Source organism: Podarcis erhardii (genome assembly GCF_964252035.2).
Source record: "Podarcis erhardii genome assembly, chromosome: 2".
NCBI classification, from domain to species: domain Eukaryota; kingdom Metazoa; phylum Chordata; class Lepidosauria; order Squamata; family Lacertidae; genus Podarcis; species Podarcis erhardii.
In genome coordinates this window covers 37,565,080-37,588,208 of record NC_138498.1, presented here as the reverse complement: position 1 = coordinate 37,588,208, position 23,129 = coordinate 37,565,080, and the positions used below count along the sequence as shown (strand labels likewise).

The 23,129-nt window shown below is 42.4% G+C and overlaps 1 protein-coding gene across 1 annotated transcript in view; it reads right to left on the bottom strand.

Annotated features, from left to right (window-relative positions):
• The window catches only part of MGAT5B (alpha-1,6-mannosylglycoprotein 6-beta-N-acetylglucosaminyltransferase B), a 168,061-nt gene that overhangs the window by 13,461 nt on the left and 131,471 nt on the right, over positions 1–23,129 (bottom strand). The window contains exons 11-14 of the mRNA XM_081850723.1: positions 20,930–21,060; positions 15,522–15,677; positions 10,011–10,157; positions 8,161–8,277 (exon numbers count right to left, since the gene is read on the bottom strand). Of these exons, the coding sequence (XP_081706849.1) occupies positions 8,161–8,277; positions 10,011–10,157; positions 15,522–15,677; positions 20,930–21,060 (551 nt within the window). The remainder of the gene's footprint in view (positions 1–8,160; positions 8,278–10,010; positions 10,158–15,521; positions 15,678–20,929; positions 21,061–23,129) is intronic.

Sequence of the window (23,129 nt, the reverse complement as noted above, 5' to 3'; positions counted from 1 at the left end):
TCAAAGACTCCCTTTGCACTCTGGTGCCAGGAAGGGAACAGATGCCATCCTCACAACAGGAGCCATCAAAAACCACCAGCATGTGTAGCCCTGACAGCCTGCATAAGAAGCAAAGAAGTAACAAGGTTTTCTTAATTATGTTCAGGTTTATCTAGCTGAATAGGCATAAGGTGGGTAAAATGGGAAATGGGTGGGTGGGGGAGAGAAAGACTTGTCAGAAGACACTTCACAGTATGTATTCTCTTTGACATCCATGGCATAAACACAATGTTTGTTCAGTAGGCCCCTTTGGACATTGTGAGGCTATTAGCAGCACTGAGAGGAAGAAATAACTCAAAGAAGCAGATGTGTACCTTCCTTTTAAAATAGGCCCATATACAATATCACATGCTATTCTGGAACAGCAGTCTCTGTGAGAAGCCCTTCCTCACCAAGGCCCAAACTGGACCTGGCATTAATTGCATGAATGCTATTGTTGTTGTTTTTGGTTATCTAAATAGCAGCCAAGGGATAACTGGAGCAGCCTTAGGAAGGGAATGGTTAACTTTTTCTCTCCCTGCCACAATTTCATTGGCAGCAATGGAAGCTTCCCTTGAAATGCAAATAGCAGCTTCAGACAGATGTCTGTGCTAATGTGATGTTCATAACTGCACCACTTGGAGAGTTCAGCTGTGAGGAACTCAGTAATACCAAGGTGTCATTAAAGGGGGCGTCCCATTGATACTCTGAATGAATGAAAATTTATTATTTCGGCCAAACAGCCAGCATACCATTGATATTCTGTAACAAGGAACATTCCCTTGAATAAATCTAATATTTCCTTCTTGGTTGGGAAACAGGTATGAAGACTCAGTTGCTGTATGGAAAACAATCTTTCTTCTTTGGCGATCACTCATAGCCGAGTAAGATTGTCTTCCATAAACAGGGTTTTAACAATGAGTCCGTAAGTGAGGGTGGAGGCCAATTCTGGATTCACACATCCTTCCACAGTGGGAACTTTGGTTTCCGGGCGGGAGTTGATCATGGTGTGGATTTGCCAAGCGTGCCTTCCTCTTAGCACATTTCTCCCTTGCGTCCTGAGTCCTGTCTTCAAAGCCCATGATACCTTTGGTAAAGGCTGTTCTCCAACTGGAGCGCTCACAGGCCAGTGTTTCCCAGTTGACGGTGTTTATACTACTAAGTTTGCCTTGAGACTGTCTTTAAACCTCTTTTGTTGACCACCAGCATTAAGCTTTCCATTTTAAAGTTCGGAATAGAGTAGTTGTTTTGGAAGAGGATCACCAGGCATCCGCACAACGTGACTGGTCCAACGAAGTTGATGTTGCTTCAACACTCGTGATCTTTGCTTCTGCCAGTACACTGATATTAGTTCGTCTGTCTTCCCATGTGATGTGTAAAATTTTTCAGGGACACCATTGATGGAATCTTTTGAGGAGTTGGAGATGGCGTTTATAAGTTGTCCATGTTTCACAAGCATATTGTAAGGTTGGTAGTAACAATGGCCAGTAGTAGTAGTAGTAGTAATACCATCTGACTGTGTTCCTCCAGCCACTCAGGGTGGCTAACATAGTAACAGGTCATCTCACCTAGATGTGAGCTTCCTCTCAGTCTCTAGGCATGTCAGCTGAGCCACATTTTTGTAGAGGTGCTCTGGAAGTTGGCTTTATTGCAGCGGTACCAATGTACCATGATAAATACAGTCTCTTAAAAGAGGGCGCCTCCATTCAAATAATGGGTAGCAAGCAAACATACTCACAACCCAGGAATAGATTCAAATATATGATTTCTCCACAGGAATCTGGGTCTCCAACAGGAATCATAGCTCCGAGAAGAATAATGAATCCTTCTCAAACAAAATTGTGGGAGGAAGGTAGCGGGGAGAAAGCCCAACCTAAATGTTATCAGCCAAATAAATAGAAAATAATGCAATTGTCTAACAGTGTGTAGCAGCAGCCTGGGGATATTTTAACCAGCTATTTTCACAGCAATGCTTAATATGCTACTCTCCCAAGCATAGCCTGAAATATATAATTTTCCATTATATTCCTGTACATTTGACTTTAATATAATGAAGGCTTCTCCCTTCACTACACCAGAATATTGGCTGTATTAAATTGCTTGTGTAAGAACCAGGGTTTTTTCTTTGAAAATGTAGAAGCTGAAGTTCAAGCAAGTGACCTCAAAGGAAAGCCACCCCGTCTCTGCCTGTCGCCTTTAACCTCTCTGCTAAGAGCTGTAATTCATCACAGGGACAATGCTCCCAGTGTCACCTTTCCCCGTGGGCTGCAATTTGTCTTTTTTGTCTCACATGCTCTCTTGGCTTCATGCAGCTGCTCTGTAGTCTCCTCTCCTTATGCTATGAGATGCTGAGTGTCGCAAGGGAAAAAAAGGTAAGCTCTTGCTATAATTATCTCCAGGAACCATAACTTATGTTGGATAGCTGGACCAAAAACATGAGCACATAAACTAGGTCAGCACAACCTCGGGGGGGGGGGGGGCTCTTGAGCTTCTAGCTCAGCTGTGTTTGGCTGGTGGGTCCACAAACTGTGCAGACATAAACCCAGCACAGAGAAGCTTGCAGAAGCTTGTTCTTCATTCAGCTCAACAAGAGAAGGAGCTCTGCACACTTAGACTATCTACTGTAGGGGTAGCCAATGTGGTGGCTTCCAGATGTTGTTTGACTAATCAGGTCTAACCAGCATGGCCCATGCTTGGAGATGATGGGAGCTGTAGTTCAGAAACATCTGGAGGATGCCATGTTGACTACCTCTGTATTACTCACAAATTCAAAGATTCCCATTCTAGTCAGATTGGAGGCAGGGGAATAAAACTTCAGGACATAGACAGCCTGTTGAGAACGTCCATTCTAAGCCACCCAGTCTCCTCCTCAACCTCGCCGTTGTTTTTTTTTCTTTGTACATTTCCTGCTGCAGCAGAACAGTGTTTCAAAGACAAAATATCAGGGGAACGCAACAGCAAAAAGACTATAATAAGGCTTTCAAGCTTTTAAGGTAGGTCAGTTTTTAGGCCTAATTGCCTTGACAGCATCTCTAATATCCCAGCCCTTTAAAAATAAAAAGGAGCAAAGTGGCTGCAAATCGCTTTGTATTCTCTACCGCTTTCCGGGTGGTTTACAGAACATATTTCTGAAAGCAGCTCTAATGTGTTGAGGGAGTAGCCTAGGAAGATGCGTTCCGGAATGGGAACTGAGGGTAGGACAGGGTTGAGGGGGTACGCCAGCCAACCATTTTCTCTCAGAGTTTCACAGCACGTTTCAGTTGCATTGTGGTATCCAAGTTTTCTTACATCTTAAACTAAAATGATGGGTGGATCCAAACTCCATTGTTGTCAGTGGGATCAGGAGCTGTTAAGCTAGAACCTGGAGCCCCTGACTCTGTTTGCTTCTACCCCATGTGTGATCACTACCACTTCTGGTTCCGCCCTTGAGGGCAGCTGCATCACATCCTCCTTGGTACCCCTGCTGTTTGTGGGATGACCTTGCCCACCCACCTGTCTGCTGATTGGGCAAATATGTTAATTTTTGTTTCCTCTGGTTTCTCATTTTCCAGTCTTCAGTTCTTCACATTTCCACATTTTTGCTTTAAAAAAAAAAAAAAATTCTCTTGAAAATTAATCAGTATTTTAGTGCAAATTTGCAAGAATAGATGGAGAATGGTTCAGCTGGAAGCCAGGGGCTCAACCTGTGCTCTACATACACAAAGCTCCTCTGTTGCTTCAGCAGGGAACAACCTCAGCCCTGTATGATAGTAACACTACTGCCTCCTGATGGTGAGTCTCGCCCATACTGGAAGGTGCTGCTTTGCTGAAAGGAGTCCAGCTCTCTTCATTGGTCTCTTACTGTCCCAGAGTGGGGGAGTCTCTGATTTCATTGAGTCCCCCATGGAGTCTTCTGAGTTTGAGGATGGCAGTGCCACACCCTCCGGTTAGGTGGGACACAGGTACTGCAGGTTTGTCAGGTAGCAACACGTCTGGAGCAAGCCCTTTGACTTCCTTATCAGAGGCCTCCACTTCATCAGCCAAAGAGGACTCCTGCTACCTGGCCCAGCATTGCCACAACAGCCAGTATTATTCTGCACCCTTTCCCCTAGCAGAAGCATTTTTGTAAACATCATTTGTTCGGAGAACTGTACTACAAAATTCAGGGGAGTGTGAATTTTGAAGGATAATCATGTGTCAGTTTGCATATTGGTTTGAGAAGTGCAGACTGAAATGTGAACAAAACCAATCCCCCCCAACACTAATTTCTTGCTGATGCAGCCCCACCTTTCTGTCTGAGACCGAGGAGTTGAACAAACAGCTCCTGTCATTTATACGAATGACAAAACCTAAGGATTCATATAGCGACATTGCTCTGGGTTTCAAAGTGAGTCAATAAGAGACCAGAATTCATAGTTGGAAGATGAGCGCCTAACTTGGTCCTCCATTTGAAGTGTGTCTACTGCATGGGTGGGGAGAGGTCTCATTGCCACTCTTCTGCTCTTCATTGAAAGCAGTTCAATCTGTTTAACACTTGTTAAAGAAAAGAAGACTCTGAAGGTCTTATTTTAGCTTCCTGACCGCGTTCTTTTGAAATGTGAGGCCTGACCCAACTTGACCCCCTTTGGAGGCTTTCATCTCATACAGTTCTCCAACAACAGGGAAATCTTGCCCTACATCATTATGGACCCATTTTGAACTTGAACCAAATATAGGCCCACAGTTGGAGCAAAGTGGTTTTAGAGTAGATACACAGCTTCTATAGCAGAAGGCTGACAATGGAGCCTGCTTGTGAGGAGACATGCCCCACCTAATTTTAATCATGCTATCTGCTGTTGCCTCTTCAGTCAAATACATTAAGAAACCTCCCATTTACCCTATTTTCTCTTGTTTACATGCTCAGAGAATAGTTATGTTTCTCAGGGTATTTCTCAAAATTTTGGAGATATGGAAATCAGACCCCCCCCCCCACATCAGACTAGCTACTGAGATGCTGGAGAGTTGTTATTGCTTCCTATTACCTGGTTGCTAGTTTGAGCGGTCTAAATTTGATTAATTGAACTTAATGGTGGTGGAGGGGAAGGATATTAATTTATTTGTTTCAGGGCCAAGACTTCACAAAGCTGCTTACTTCATACTAACATAAAATATAAAACCACAACATCTGATGAAACTAGAGGCACCAAACACAGCAGCAGAAGTATAGTATACTTGCAAGGGTAGGGAGAAAAGTCTCAGAACAGAGAGGTCTTTAACTTCCACCTGGGATGGTAGGGTGATTTGAATCTCAACTGGAACAGAATTCCACAAGGGCAGAGCCACCACTAAAAAGGCCCCATCTCTCACGCCCAGCAGTCTAAACAAGGTAGCAAACCTTCATGTCATACAGAAACAAAAGAGTCTTGTGTCACCTTAAGGAAGAGAGGATATATTGTGGCTGTTTCCTTTACAGTCTATGAAACTGTAATGAAAAAAATAAATCTAGTACAGTGGTACCTTGGTTTGCATACGTCTTGGTTTGCAACCTTTTTTTGGATTACAACCCCTTTTTTTTTTTTTTTTTTGATTAAGAACAAAACATTTTTGGAGGCCCCATTGGCGAAAGCACGCCTTGGGTTACAACCTGTTTTGGTTTACAAACGGACCTCCAGAACGGATTATGGTTGTAAACCAAGGTACCATTGTAGTCTTTAAGAAGCCACCAGACTCTTTGTGTTTTCTTTTGCTACAGACCAATATGGCTCCCTCTGTGGATTGGGTGATCCAGGTATACTGATTGGGGAGCTGGGACTGGTGATAGCTTCCTGGCCTGTGTTCACTTGGAGACAAGCTTGGAGTTGCTACTACGTAACGTGTGAAGCAGCAATCACTGGTTGCTAAAAAAAATATCCCTTTTAATCGTCACTCAGTTGATTTGAGTTCCCTGATTCCTGCCAACCTTCTGAGTCAGACTTGGGTATTAAGAGAGGCACCATTTTGCAGCGCATTGTCTTTTCAAACAACAGAGACACCCATCTCCCCCACCCAAAGCAAATTGTGAGCAAAATGGAGATCAGCACATTTTCTCCCTCCAGGAGAATTGACTTTAATGATCTGGACAACTTGAAAGGCTTCTGCTGTGGGAGAAGTAAATATTCATGACAGATACATTTTAAAAGTCTTTGAGAAACCGCATCACACAGCAGGTGCTGCATTTTTCAGAAGGTCCTTTTCCTTACTTCCCAGTCATTTTTCTCTCTCAAAAAAGTGTGTGTGTGTGTGTGTGTGTCTACAATGCTCATATTTAAGAGGCAGCACTTGAGGCTCTTCCTCTTATTGTTGGCTGGCTTAATACAAATACTGCTAATATACTAATAATGAATAATTAAATCAAAGAAGATAAATTATCCTGAGCTTTTATAGCACTTGCATGGTAGGAATGAACAGCAGGCAAGTTGTGTTAATATCTCCTGATACAGGAGAGGCTCTGCAGAGCAATCTTTGAGAAATTGCCCAGAAGCTGGAAAAGATTTATCTGAAAACAAAGGTATAAATGCTGAGGCCTGGGGCTGATGTTACTTCTTTCTGTACATGTAATCTTAAAACTCATATCTTAGGGCTAAACTAGATGTTAACAGTGGCAAAGGTGTGACAGTTTTCAAAAAAGTGCAGGAAATACATCTGGTTCCCCCTTCCTCTTCTGTATCAACTAGCAAAGGCAACCTTGGGTCACTCATGACATGTGTGTTTCACCCTCGTGAGCAGACCTCAGTGCGGACAGCAAGCCTGGTCATCTGTTTATTTCGTAGAATTTATTTATAGAATTGCAGAGTTTGAAGGAACTATGAGGGACATCCAGTCCAAGTCCCTGCAGCGCAAGAAATTTTTGAGCAATGTGGGACTCAAACCCACGATCTTGAGGTGAAGAGTCTCTTAAGAGGCTCATGTTCTCCTGACTGAGCTATCCTTAAGACCTTGTTGAACATTCTGATGTCACTCAAGTCACAAGGTATAAATTCTCCCTCAATATTACACAGGGGAGAATGAGAACAAAATGTGTGGCAACCGTTTTTTTGCAGCAGCCAGATATTAACTGCAATGTCTCATTTGGTTTTTGAATGCTTGCAAAAGTCACTTTAGAAGTATTTCTTTCAAATGTAAGTTTAGTTTTGCTTTTAACTGCAAAGATGTGTGCTCGGTAAAACCAGGAGCAGAAATGCCAGCATTGAGTTTGCCATATGTGTGTCATTGCTATGAAATAGTTGAATGTGTGTGCCTGTCCTATGTTATGTTTATGTACATGAAGGGATGGGTGGATCTGTCAGTTCTGTTTCGTCTTCACTTCTCCTTTTTTTCCAGTCTTCAGTTCTCCCATATGTGTTTTCTTTTTTTTTTAAAGTCTTCACGAAAAGCCCTCTTTTCTTTTCTTTTGCAAATTTATCTGAACATATACATATTTGTATGCAATTTTGCCTAACAGACACCTTTTCTGCAGTGCAATTCCCCCTAATATAATGCATACTTGCATGTTATTTTCATGAATATGTGCACATTTTGTGCACACTTTCCCACAGTATATGGGTTTTTGTATATGGATAGGCTGAGAAACTGCATTGCAAAATTCAGAGAAGTGAAAATTTCAAAGGACAGGTCTTTGTGGCTCACATTGCTTCAGAAAGTGCAGATCAAGTAAACTTGCCTTTAAATGTGAACTGAATCAAATTTCTCCCCCACCTCTATGTACATCTTAAAATAAAGTTGGAAACAGTCATGAAACACTCAAGAGTGTTTTGGGAGTCACATAAGGGACACACTCCCATGTCTTGAGATTCTAAATGCCAAGCTTTTATTTTTAACTGTGTTTGTTGAAAGTGACATTTTAAAAAATGAAACTTTAAGGAGAAGTTAAGAAAGTAAAAGCAAAACATAGCTCACTCACTTATTAACACCTTCTAATCCAGATTGCCTTTCTGTCCTACAGTTTGTAGGGGCAGGGATAGAATACACCTGAAATAGGTGATGTTTTTCTTTATTTTCCTGAGATGGACTGCAAATTCTCACATTCTCAACCTGACATTGTCCTTGTTGAATCCACCCACTTGGGTATTTTTAAGGCAAAATATTGAAATAAAAGGCTCAATTTCTATGACTAATAATGTTTCAGGAGGCTTGGCTGGCAGTTACCTTGGTCCTCATAATGACTTTGATAGCAGCTTCAAATTCCTCTGAATTATTGTAGTCCACTGTCCACACATGGGGTTTCCCTATAAAATCCTCTGCATAGGGATGCTGAGAGGGTACCTAAAATACAGAGAGGAAACATAATACTTCCTGCAGGGGGCACTGTGGCTGCAAGCATTTCAGAAAACAAAGCAAAGCGCGAGGATCAGAAATGGCAATAAGGAAATAAAGGAAACTGAGTGGAGCTTATATATAGTACAAACTTCTTTAAGCCATGGAAGAAATGTTCATTTTCAGACATGTACTAATTCAGGTAGAAGCATCTTCTCAGATCCCTGTACACGATGTGGCTAACTGCCTCACCCTTCCCTCCTGCACCTATATACATATTACAAGGTATGCACTTTTTCTTATTATAATTTTATCATGGCAAAGTTACATTTGAAGCAGCTCTCCTTCATCCTCACAACAGCTCACCTGTACAGGTCCCCTCCTCTAATATTTTTACAAATGAGGGACCTGAGGCTGGAAGAGAACAACAGGCATTATGAACTACTACATCCCATCAGTGCAAGGATTTCTTGAGCAACAGGAGCCTCCTCCCCTCTTTCCCCCTGACGCACATGCCCTACACAAATCTACCCCAGAGGGTTGGAGAAAATCTTAGAACAGATTTAGGGGGCATGAACTGGGGAAGGGGGGGGAGAGGTGAAGATAATGTTTTGTTGACCGTGGTGAAATCTTCACACTGATGGAATGAGGGACTTAGCACTAGGTTGAATCCCACCCAATGTACTCCTGTCCCAAATCAAAGGTCATAATCCTACCCCCTAGAACACACTGGTTCTCTGAAAGGCTGGTACATTTACAGTGGTGTACAGTGGGGACACGGGTGGCGCTGTGGTTAAACCACAGAGCCTAGGACTTGGCGATCAAAAGGTCGGCGGTTCGAATCCCCGCAACGGGGTGAGCTCCCGTTGCTTGGTCCCTGCTCCTGCCAACCTAGCAGTTCGAAAGCATGGCAAAGTGCAAGTAGATAAATAGGTACCACTCCGGCAGGAAGGTAAACGGCGTTTCCGTGCGCTGCTCTGGTTCGCCAGAAGCGGCTTAGTCATGCTGATCACATGACCCGGAAGCTGTACACCAGATCCCTTGGCCAGTAAAGGGAGATGAGCGCCGCAACCCCAGAGTCGGCCACGGCTGGACCTAATGGTCAGGGGTCCCTTTACCTTTATGAGAGCTGAAAACAATGCCAATATATTTCACATCTGGCAAGCAATGTGACCCTTTGGTTTCAGAAAATACATGGGTAGACAAGTCTAAGAAGCCTGGGACACAAATTTTCACAGCCCTTTGGCAGCTATGGTGGCTCATTTGCCAGAAATAATGTATGTATGGAAGTGTATACTCAGTTCTGACCAAACTAAGCCTTCTGATGTATATTTTGCTCTTATTCAGAATTGAGTATACACTTCCAGAGTTAATGCTAAATACTATACTTCTGGTAAATCAGCCACCGTAGCAGCAAGAGGGCTGTGAAAATTTGTGTCCCGGACCTTTTAGACTCATCAACCCATGTACTATCTGAAACCCAAGGGGCATATTGCTTGCCAGATGTGAACTTTTTCCAGCTCTCCTACCCCACTATTAGGGCAGTGATGAAGCTGCAAGTATATCAGAGATGGTGAACTTGTGGCTCTCCGGACACTGCTGCTGGACTACAACTCCCATCACCCCTGACCTGTCTAGCAACATCTGGAGGGCCACAGGCTGCCCATCCCTGCTTTAGACATACCCAGATGAATTAGGCTCAGGTCTAAGATCTTCGCTGCATAATTTCAGAACAGACTTACCTCTCTCGATGTAGGCTTCCCTCTGAAGAATTCATGATTGAGTGAACTGTGGGGTGGGTTGAAACGAGCCTGCAGGAAAACACACCCATTGGCTATTGCTTCCAAGGGGGCGGGACCCTCATAGGGGAAACCAAACCCAATGAAGAGCTGCAAAGAGAAAATTCAGATATTTCAGGCATCTTTGGCAACCACGTTATTTTAAAGCTATTTCAGTTATTTGTTTAACCCTTCAGTTCTTTGCCATGGGAGTTAATGGTCTACCAATCCTTTGCTTGGCATTTTAACCTGTTGGCTGAAAGTCCCGCAATTAGTCCAGTACCAACAACCTGTGCCCTTTAAGAGGACAACAGTTGAATGGACACGTGGCCTAGACAGCTTCTACTCATTTGCATGTTTCAGTAGTCACTAATTAACAATTTGCATATAATTTTAACAAACATGGCAGATAGCAAACGATAGTCTTTGAACATGTTGCAGTTTCATTCTTCTACTTAACAATATTCTTTATTCAGAAATATTGTTGCCTTTGTATGAAAATATTTGAATTAGCCCAGGAAACTAGGGGTGGAGCTAAAAACCTTTTTTTATTATTTTTAATTTAGACAGTCATAGGAGTTGAAATTGGTGAATTTGGGATTGGGCTTGTCTCTTATCCTTTAGCATGTTCCTGTCATTTTGTAAAATACATTAAGGTGGCTGATGCCAATTGGGACTGGTAGGGTGGAAGGCAGGAGGACTAGCAGTAGGTGGCACCAGAGCCAATGGCAGGCAGAGCCAACTCATTCTTGCCTTGTTCCCATCCTCCTCCCTGGTGAGGTCTACAAAGAATCAACTCTGAGACTAAGGAGGAGGAAACTGACAGGCAGGGCTAGCCACTCGACTGGCTGTTGTAAATTAGAAGGTGGGCAGCTGAGGGGCTGGTTGAGAGTAGACAGGCAGTGCCCCAGTTGCTCCACTGGTAAAATAAATACAATAAATCTCTGTATCCACATGGGGTGTCATCCACATGCGGTGGAGCAAGCCAATCGGGCACCTGGGTGGCACACATGCCCTGCACCCAGGGGCAGGGTCAGCTGCCCATGGGGCAGGGAGAGCTGGGGCAGGATGCTCTGCAGGGCCTCTGAAGAGTTTGCCTGCCTCCTCCCACTCAGCCGCCCTACAACTGGAGGGAAGTTGGCGACAAGACCATTTGGGGCACTGCGGAGCCTGCGGGCGCCCAAGGCACCATGTCACTCCCAGGAGAGACATGTGCTCAGGCGCACTGCAGGCCCGGCATTTTGTCACCCCCCTCAGTGGTGACACCCGGGGTGAACCACCCCACTGCACCCCCCTTCCTCCGCCCCTGGGTTGGGGTACACAGAAGAGAGCTTTAGTCAAGGTCTTTCAAGTGAGTGGTGAACTTTGACTGGATTGTGCCCAATTTAGATCATTGCGGGGTGTGAGGAGAGAAATGGGTGGAGGTTTGTCAAAGGATTTGGAGGTGAGATTCAAGCTCTATTCCTACACTGAAAGTAAAAACCATTCTGAAGTCGCTAAAGACATGAGCAAGTCACAGAAAATAATGTGTAGACACCTGAGACTTTTAAATGTTCATGGACAGAAAATGGAGGACGAACCTAATAAATTCTTTGTTGCAATTATATGCTTCAGTGAATTCTTTAGAAGCACTAGCGAGATAGCTAAAGGGTTGCAGGAACTCCTGACTCTATAATTATGAAGAAGATCCATCTGTAAGATCTTCAGCTATCTCTTCCCGTAATGAGATTAAACTTTTCCCAAACCATTTCCGCTCTGCGCTACTTTGCCCTTCTAATTCTATTATGCCATTTTCATACAAGCAGTGGCTTCATCAGCCTTGCATTACCAGCTGTGGAGGTGAACCATTAGCAGGCTTACGGAGTGATCAGATCAGGAGAGGGGAGAAATTATTCAGCAACACACTGTGGAATGAACTGGCAAAAAGAGAAAGAAAGAAAGTTTCCCCACCAACTCCAGGCAAAGAGCTCTAGTTTGAACATGTCCTATGGCCCATTGAGATAAGAGAGCAAGGACCCTGGAGAAGCCATGTGACTAAGGCTGCAATCCTACTCCCTAGTAACTGGGAGTAAGGCCAATTGAATTCAATAGAATTCAATTCTGAGTAGACTTGACTAGTTTTGTGTTGTAAGCCTGTACTCCTACCAGTGCTAAGCAACCTACAGTTTAGGGCCTCTGGTTATGAGAGACCTCTAAATCCACCTTTAACTAAATTTCAGTTTTTATGTAATTGGTTAAAAAATAAAGGGAATAAGTAAATCCAACTTTAAAACAGACATTATCATTCTCTTATGACAGAAACATCCCATAAGATCTGAACTGAGAAATGCTTTCACAGCGGAATTTCATTTCCGTGATTTGGCCACTTGCAACAATATTATCATTTTTTGCAGGGTACCTTATGCCAAGAGGCACAGGATGTAAAGTGTATAGCAAGAAAAGATCAGAAAATATTCCTCTATTCCACAGGAGCGGCAAGGATCCTAATTGCTAAAAACTGAGGGGAAAGAAACTGTGCCAACAAAAAAGGAATGGCAAGGTAAACTGTTAAGAGTATATTGAACTGGCTAGATTAACAGAGGCAATTAGAGATCACACTAGACAAGAGTTTCAAAAAGCATGGGGAAAATGCAGAGAATACTTCACAAAACAGTGCCCTAAAATACATACCTGGACTTGTTTCGATTAATGTCTGCAGGAGACTTTGTGAATATTTAAGTTATAATTAGAAAAATCTTAATAATTATTCATAAAGGAAACCGTTTATAAGAAGAAAATAAGGAGGCCAGATACAGGATAAAGGAAGTCTTTTATTTGGTTGTTTGTATTGTTGTATGTTATGCTCACTGTATGTTATGTTCACTTTTAATGAGGGTGGATTTGTGTATTGGGGGGTGGGGGGGTTGTGTTATGTTGTAAATAAAACTCCAATAAAAAAAAATTAAAATGCCAGAAACCACTCCTTACTGCTGCTTATTCTAATTTCCCCCTTTTATTTTGTCATACAGTATATATATATATGAGTTTTTCCATAATCACATATACAAAGCAAAACATTAAACATCAACTTCCCTCCCCCCCTCCATGGTTCCTTCTAAGATAGATAGATAGATAGATAGATAGATAGATAGATGGATAGATGGATAGATAGATAGATAGATAGATAGATAGATAGACAGACAGACAGACAGACAGACAGACAGATAGATAGATAGATGATAGATAGATAGATAGATAGATAGATAGATAGATAGATAGATATAGATGATAGATAGACAGACAGACAGACAGACAGACAGACAGATAGAGATAGATGATAGATAGATAGATAGATAGATAGATAGACTGCCGGGTCGGCGCCATCGCCGAATGGCGGACTCCCTCCGAGCTCCGGAGGGAGCCTGCACGGCAGGGGCTGGGTCCTACCGCACCGGCGATGCGGGGACCCTTAAAAACCACGGCCACGGGGGCCGTGGACATGGAGACTCGGCTGACACCGTTAGCGCCCTCCCGACTCGTGAAGGAGCCTTTTTAAAGGCTACGGATCGGGTGCCGGGGAGAAGCGTGGTGTTTTGAGTCCTCTGCTATCCCTGCCGTGCGAAGCCGCATGCCATTCGGCGGAGAGCGCTGGCTTCTTCCTTTGAAAATTCGGACCTAAAAGAACAACCTGTAAGTAATTGGAACTTGGACTAAAAAGAGGGATAAAAATTTTAAAAATTTCGGAGCGAGCGGGGGAGGCGCAAAAAAGGAAGTCAGCCACCCCCTCCATTGTAGAAGGGTCAAAGCAAAGGATCTGATAACTAAGATCGGAGTAACACCATTTTGGCAAGTTTTTAACCTCACGAGTGAAGAATATGAGATTGAGCTGGAGGAGGAAAGTAGAATTCGGACTTAAAAACAACCCCCCCTGGAACCCCGGGAGCGATCGATGAAGGAGCTTGGAGAGGAGAAAGGCAAGTTTTGACAGCTGTCAAAGAGCTGTCAAAGCGGAAAATAAGATAGAGACTATGTTACAAGGACTTTGCTGGTTATATTTGTTATAAATTGGATACAAATTGTCTTAAATAAGGATTACAAAGTTACTAGGGCTAATGGATGCGATCTGGAAGAGAACTCAGTTTTTGCAATCCACCTAGAGGAGCCGAGGGATATTACAAGTTTTAGCTGGAAATTGGAACTGAACTGTTTATCTCCTGGGAAACTGCAGAAATGGAACATTATTATGACTACAGAGGCCACTACACCGAAGAAGACAATGGAATCATCTGTTGTGGAATGAAAGGAACTTGACGTAATGTTTTGTTTCTGAATAACAAGCCTCTGTAAAGGAACTAACTTTTGGAATTAGGACATTTGTGCAGGAAAACAGGGACAGAAAGAAATAGAAAGAGGAGTCTGATCAATAAGAACAACAAAATAACAAGAATTGGACCAAGTCAAAAGTGGGGACATTTGGGACATCCAGATTTGACAAGTTTAAGGATTATAATTTGGAGTTTTTCACTCCTGGATATAAAAATCTGGATGGAAAAAATGGGCCTCTCTTTAAGACAGAATCCTTCCATGATTGGACATTCGAAACTAAAGAGGACTGGCAAAGGACTATGATTTAGAGAGACGTGGAAATATCGGACATTGAGGAACATTGGGAACGCAACCGGGAAAAGGGGGGGTGGGAAATGTGGAATCCTTAAAGGCGTAAACTATGTTTTATTTAGGCTATATACATTTACATGGTATTCTAAAGTGGGGAACTCGTGGCGGGAATAAACCGATTTTAGGGGAATGGAAAATAAGGTGTTTTTTTTTTTAAAAAAAAAAAAAAATTTGGGTTAAGGATAACAAGTTTGAATTGAGGAGAAGAACTTGTTGAGATTATTTGAGAGATTTGGAATACAAGGGGGGGAGGGAAGGGGAAGTCCTGAAAGGATGTAATTGGAAAAAGATTTGAAATTGGATGTTTTATTAATTTGTAATTAATTGGAAAATTTTAATAAATATTATTAAAAAAAAAAAATAGATAGATAGATAGATAGATGATAGATAGATAGATAGATAGATAGATAGATAGATAGATAGATAGATATAGATATAGATATAGATATAGATATAGATAGATAGATAGATAGATAGATAGATAGATAGATAGATATAGATATAGATATAGATATAGATATAGATATAGATATAGATATAGATATAGATATAGATATAGATATAGATATAGATATAGATATAGATATAGATAGAAACAGCCAACCACCATTACCAGCCCTGGAGCACTGCCTAAGGGTTTTGTCCCATGTGGATTCCCACATCTTTATTGCCGCAATATTTCCATTGCATGCTCCAAGACCTTTGCCTTGTAGCACATTGGCACATAACTCTTAAAAAACAATCCCACAACTGGAGAATTTCTTATTGCCAGAGTTTCATTTGGCCGCAACCCTCTTTCTTTCTGCCTGTGGCAAATACCTTGGCTTTTCTCAGGAGTTGCTGGAACTCATGTTGTGGCAAGAGACCATGATTCTTCACAAAAGCTGGGACTTCAGGCGGGCGCTGTGTTTCGTAATAAACAGTGCCGTGGATCTCCATGTACTTGTTCAGGATGGCTAGAAACTTCTCTTTGCCCTGAGAAAAGAAAGGAAAGAAATTCATCCGTGATTGCCAGTCACAAAGTTCAGAATTCGTGAGGACATATAAAATTCCGTCCAGCTGCATACATTTTGCATACATCATCCAGATGGTAACCTTTCCCCAATTAAGCAAGCAAATAAAAATGTACCCCGGCAGAGACAATGGGAGATCAGCTAGTATAATGATTAGGGTATCTGATATGTGCCTGATTTAAATTCACACTCCAAGCATGAGAATACTGGGTGTGCCTTAGGCAAGCTGCTCCATCTCTCAGTCTCAGCCACCACCTCTATAATATGGAGATAATACTGGCCTACCTAAACAGGTTATTGTAAGTCAGGGGTTCCAACTTGAATAAAATATGGAGGGGGCAGGTAAGCCCTGCTCCACATAACTGATCACAAGACGCGGCACATGCACATCATTTGAATGGCAATGCCCATCAAAATGGGGGAGGGACAGCCCCTCAAATATTTTATTGGGGGGGGTGAAGGGACCTCGGCCCCTAGGAGTTGGCTCCTATGTTGTAAGTAGCAATCTAAAATGAAGTGCATTTAGCAGTTAGAAAAAATGTGATGTCAGTACATTATGTTACCATGCCCTTAGAGCAGCCTTTCTCAACCTGTGGGTCCCCAGATGTTGTTGAACTACAACTCCCATCACCCCTAGCTAGCAAGGCCAGAGCTCAGGGATGATGGGAGTTGTAGTCCAACAACATCTGGGGACACACAGGTTGAGAACCACTGCCTTAGAGCATTCAAAAGGTATCCTGTTCTTAAAGGGAGGTCCTGCTCTTTGGAATAAGATTATTGTCTGATCAAATTATGTGGGTGGCATGCTATTTTAAGAAGCAGGTACTAGTTGTCCTATCAGAGGTGGGAAACTTCTTTTTCCTGGGAAAAGGAGATGTTGCCTAAGCGCTGAACTGATGGTTTGTAGAGAGCTCCTTCTCTCCCTCCAGGCTCCCCCACATGCATGAAACTGGGCCAAGGTTCTCCACATATATTTTAGGTGTTATCTTGCAGCTTCCCAGTATGTTTCCTTTTGGGAATGAGCCCCGCATTAGGTTGATTAACTCTGAAGCTCATTTGATGTTGCCTTTTAAGAATTGCACGTAGCTGGTAAGGACTTCATTATCACTCTATCAAATGAGTAGGCTAGCAGATCAATACATGTCACACAATGTTTCCAAGCATGGATCTCTTTTCCCTGCCAGCATAAATTCTGCACAAGAGAAGTAACTTCCCCTTCGAATTCAGCTGTGGTCAGCACTGTCCTTTGCAGAACAGACTGCTTTCTGTTCTCCCTTCTTCCCCCAATTTCTCCATACTTTTCAGCATTAGAAGATACAAACCAACCAAATTAAACTTGGGGATGAGAGCAGATGTACAAACAGCAATTGAGACCTGGGCTTCATTGAAGCCCAGCCTAAAGAGGAAGCTCTTCCCAGCCACAGAAATTACTGTATGGTCTCTGGTTTAGTAGACAAAGAAGGCTGGGAACTTTAATGGCCAAGCCTTGCTCTCGCTTATCCTCCCTGTGCTGTCTGCAGCAGACACCTGCCTCAAGCACTTAGAGAAGTGATGCAACTTTTGCTGCCACTGGGGGATGCTGATACACTTAAAGATCTGTTTCAATTCTTCCACCACATTTGGTATTGTGGCTGAAGCGTAAAACCACTAAGAAGTGTGCAGCACTTTCTGCACATGCCAAACATCACACACCAAATGCTGTGTTGATCAGTCAGATGTTTGATGGAACAAAACTGAGTTGGCTCATGTGGGTAGGGAACATTTTTCATAAAGCCCAGTATCCAAGTCTGAATTCTGCTGACGCTTCTGTTTTAGATTCCATTATGGGAATGCCAGGCTTTAAAATGGACCTTCACATGAGACCCCCTCATGTAAGCACAGAGTTGCTTTGCCTTGTCATACAGATCTGGGCTGTGCCAAGTCTTGCCCTGTATAGTGGGAGGCCTCTGGCATGTCACATCATGACTTGGGCTCATGTACAATATACCAGAGACTGGAAGGAATGCACAGTCATGTCCAAGGGTGTTTTCAGAAACTGATGGAAACAATAAAGAATAAAAATTGTGCACCAGCTCACAAGCAAAACAAAAATTGTGCAAATCAACAAAAGGAGCAAATTCATTTTGAGTGTGCCAATTGGAAGCATCCAGTGCCCTCCATGAGGGCTTGGAATTGTCTTATTTCTGTAAGGTCTCTCATATAAGAGTCTGTGGGATGTATGAGACAAGGTTATGTAGAGGAACTGTGGCCCAAGGACGTAAGTCTGCAAGTGACCTTTGAGCTGTCAGCAAGTGGTTCGTATTGCAAATGATCACTGAGCCCAGTATAAATAAAGCTATACTTTTTAAAGGCAGGTAGATAAGCGCATTGAAGCAATCATTTGCAATACAAAACAGGGTTTATACTTAGAGGAATAAAATGGAGTGTGTGAGTTTCTTAGAATGGATATGAATATTACAGACAGCATTTGTTAAAATAATGGGAGATATGCATAGTGTGGATAGATGGATATGATGTCTGCCTGCTTTTGCAATGGAAAGCACATTGTGCAATGGGACGTCACATTTCTCTACTCCCTCCGCCACCTTCCTGAATGCCCCACATCAGTTGTCTGGAGCTGATTTTGGGGGTATGAAGGGGAGGAGAGAAAAGAGGAGCCATGTTGCACAAGCAGATGCTACATTGGAGAACATCCACTTGATATTGCTTTTGTGTTTATAGTACATTAATTCTTTCTTTCAAATCATTTGCATGCTAAAGTGAATAAGGAAGTTGTATACATCTACAGTGTGTCACAGGTTCCAGCAAATATGGTTTGGGTGAGTATTGTTGTAATCATCTTCAGACAAAACCTATGGTTTCTGCATAGAGTTCTTGCTTAGCGGAAGCGATAATTTAAAAACCCTCCACTGCACTCCTGATGGCACATATTTCAGTTTGCTGGATAGAAATCTGTGTGATGAACAATCACATGTTGATGCACAAGAGATTTCCATAACTTGAGATGCACAATGTTTGCATCAAGTAAAGCTGTGCAGGGGGGGGGAAGGGGGGCAAGAGGAAGCGTTCTCTAGGCAGGATTTGCTTTCCCCCTGGAAAACAGAAGTGTGCAGAGGAAACAACATGCAAAGAAACCAAAACAGCAAAAGGAAGAAGCCAAGCCATTCACCACCTGGGTTTGATTCAAAAATGAGAGTTGTTGTGTTTCAAGTGTTCTACTTTGAAGGCACACACTGGAACTTGGGTGCGTGGGCTCCATATGTTTGTGGGGGGCAAAGATGGGTGAATTTGTCAATTTTAATTTTTCTAATTTTCTCATTTTTCCAACCTTAAATTCAGGTCCCCCCATTTTTATATCAGATTTTTTTTAAGCGCTTCGGAAAATTCACCAGTAATTTAGTGTAACTTCTCCTGACATGCACATTTTTATATGCAGTTTTCTCCAATATATGCATTTCCCCTCCAAGGCGATATACCCTAATATACTGCATGTTCCACGTTATTTTCATGATTATATGCATTGATATGCATACTTTACACTAGTGTATGTGTTTTTGTACATGTACACATTGCAATGTAGTCTTCAAATAAAATTCCATTTTCTCAGCGCAAATGGGTATTCAAATCTAAATAATACACATAAAAAGCACATAGTTAAAAATGATTTTCTGTTTACCTGCAGCTGGAAATCCCATGGTGGGCACACAGAGAGAAGGAAGAAGGAATGAGAGTTAGTTCTTCTGTATCAATGGCAACATACTAAAAAGATCTCAGAAGTGCTCTGAAGCAACCAGGAACCAACAGAGCTTTCAGGAAAGCTCTGTTGGGTTGTACCAAGGTCTCATTTAGCCAAGCATCATTTCTGAACAGAGCACAACCCAGTGCTTCCAAATAGAAGAAGAAGAAGAGGAGGAGGAGGAGGAGGAGGAGGAGGAGTTTGGATTTGATATCCTGCTTTATCACTACCCGAAGGAGTCTCAAAGCGGCTAACATTCTCCTTTCCCTTCCTCCCCCACAACAAACACTCTGTGAGGTGAGTGGGGCTGAGAGACTTCAGAGAAGTGTGACTGGTCCAAGGTCACCCAGCAGTTGCATGTGGAGGAGTGGAGACGCAAACCAGGTTCCCCAGATTACGAGTCTACCGCTCTTAACCACTACACCACACTGGCTCTCAGTGTAAGCAGGCCATAAAGGCAATTCAGCCTCCTGTATGGTTGTTTTCAACTACCCCAAACTATCCTGCCACTGGTATTCATCTAACTGTCACAGACAGTAGCTCATGCTTGTCCCCTCCTCCTCCACAAATTCATCCAATCCCCAGAACTTCAGAGTGGCATCATGATTACTGGGGAAGCTTCGGCAACAGGGGAGTTGAAGAACCATATATGATAAGCATTTTAAAGTTCTTAAAAGCACTTTTTAAATAGCATGACATGAACACAATGGTTCCTTCCCCACGCTTTCTTGGGCCCATCATTACTATTTGCTGCTGCAAGGAATAATGCAGCAGAGATGAATGAAGAGGACAGGCTAAGTAGCTCATAAAAGCTTTCAAATGCTTATGTTTATATAGAGTGGTCCATAGATAGAGTACATAGAGTGACAACACTCACTTAGTCCTCTCACTGTGGGACTTGGCATTTAAACAAAGGATGTGTGTGTGTTGATGTGTGTGTAGTTCTATGTGAAAGAGAAGCCCCTCATCCTTTGCATTTGCAACCAGGCAAATATCGGGATATACCTATCAAAGCCCTAAACTGGTCCTGGAAGATAAAGAATTATTTGGATGAAACCTATAACTCTTCATATGGTCCTCTGCTGTGTCTGGGATGAGGAACCTGTGGCATCCACTGTTATTGGACTACAACTCGCACCAGCACCACCATGTTGCTGTTGCTGCTGCTGCTAAAATCTATTAAAACAAACTACAGACAGTAGAGTCCTTTCTGACCATTGGCCACACTGGCTAGAGCTGATGGGAGATGGAGTAAAAAAAAACCATTGGGAGAGGCACAGGTTCCTCATCCATTTGTTAAATGTTATAAGAGATGCACTCCATACCTAATTACTCGAAAGAAGTCCCACAGAGTTCAGTTGGATGTATTCCCAAATAAGATTGCAGCCACAGAGCATTTAGCACACTTTGGACCATGGTTGAGTGATTAAATGCTTTTGACACCGTTAAAAAGTTCCACTATTTTATTTGCTACCCACCTTCCAAATGCTGGCTTCTTTCCCATATACCACTGCCATGTTGTTAGCCTTGTTGGATTTAATGAATTGCTTCTCTGTTTCATTGAGCTCCTCAGACACAAAACCCATGAAGGAATTGTCAGGCGTATGAGCTGCAAAGAAACAAACATCCATGCATTTGACTTGCATTAGGTTTCTCCAGAGATTTCCTCTCTGTTCTCAGTAACACAAACACCCCATTCCCAATGGGATGCCTCACAGGCTGTGGAAAGAAGCCTCACAGGCTCTTTGCTAGGGCTGCATTGAATTTTGCACTCATACTCGACTTTCTACCATCACATGGTTTTATAATATAAAAAGTGCCACATGTCCTCCCACATATGCTACCACGATTGCAGCGCGCGTTTTCTTATAATTCACAGGAGATCTGCTTCGTTAGTTTACAAGTCAGTTACATTAATTTTAGAAATGAGTCCATTGAGATATTTTACACCCTCCATTACATAACATCTTTGATTTAATAATGGAATAACCCAGAAATACTTTATATTTTTCTTCTCATTAAACAACACCGACATCTAGTAGAGTGGGCTACATGAGGCAGGGATGGCAATTAGCAAAAATGAAATGCATCAACCCTGGAAAATGCTTTTTTTAAAGATAAAAATTGAAACTCTTTAAAACACTGAGAATTTTCACTTTGGCACAACCTTTTTTAAAAACATAAAATCTGAGTATAATCTTTTCTTAGTTCTCTGGAGCTATAACAGCTTTATTATTATTATTATTATTATTAAAAACCCAAATGTTGAAGAAATTGAATTACTTTAGAGCTGAATTGCCTTAGAGGATGCATTCAACAAATGTTATTGGTTTGCTACTTGCAAAGTCAAGTCTAATACAGCCTCCACTTGTAAGATTCAGCTTCAAATATCCAAGTAATTTTCAAACAAACTGTAATTTCTTAATGCTGGGGGTCCCTCCATGTTTGCTTCTTCTATTGGGCTTTCATTTTTAGAATGATAAAAAACCTTCCAAAATTACAGGTTACTGATTATTATGGATAGCTCTTAAGGTGTTCATGTGCTTTTTATCTATTGTTTTCTCAGGTGACATTTTGGCCATGCACTTCAGTAGATTTCCATGATCACTGAAATGTCACAGGATATATTTTTGGGAAGTAACAACAGGAATCCAGCAGCTGGGGGAGAATGCTGGAGGATGGGGCGGTGGCACAAGGCAGTAGATGTGTTTGGTAGATCATGTGACTAGATGCTATGTTCATATGAACTGTTCACTGATGGACTTGCCTGCACAATCAGGGACCTACTCCACAGAGTTACTGGGAGGATAAAGTTTGGTGTGGTGGGGAAGCCGTATTCTGCAGGAAGTGTGTGTTTGTGGAATAAATAAAATAAAATAAAATAAAACTTAATCAAACTATTTTATTTTGTATAAAGCTAAAAAAGGGAGAGCTGCATGTTCCCAGCTGAAAACCACAGTCAAGACTGGACTGCACTGAAGAGCAGACCCAGAAGCGATCAACTGATAGAGTTGGCTTGCAAAGCTTTGGGTTATTTCATGTCTCTGCAAAGGTACTCTCTTCTGTTTGGTGCAAAGATGGTGCCCACCCATAGCTGTCAACTTTCAGATTTGAAAATAAGGGATCAGCAGCCTTGAAAATAAGGGATCAGCAGCCTCACCTGTCCCGGGGACAGTCTACGGGATAACTAACAATCCTGGATAGCGGCAGGAAGTAGTCGGAAACGGTGCTGGAATAAGGGAATTTCCCGCAAAAAAAAGGGAAGGTTGACAGCTATGGTGCCCACCACAAATTTGAGTACATGATGGAATGGCAGTAATGATGTTCTATTTTCCTAGCTGTTATTTTGCAATTGTCAGTCCACCTAGTTAGGAGGGTGCTTTCAGGACACTTGGTTGCCTCTAAAGAAGGTTGGCGTCCTCTTCCGCTGTCCCTTCCCTCCTTAACCTTCCGACAAGAATCGTGCACCACAGTTGTTCTGAACTGATCTTCCATTAAATCCCAGAGAATTCTGAGACTTAATTTGTGCAATGCCATGTCTCAAAGTAGGGAACACAAAAATAAAGCTTTCTCCTAACTGCTGGTTTGCAAAGGCCCATTTATTTCATTTCCAATACAGTCCTGAAGATATTTTTACCATGACACCACATCCTACTCTTCCTGCTGTCACTGTGCTTC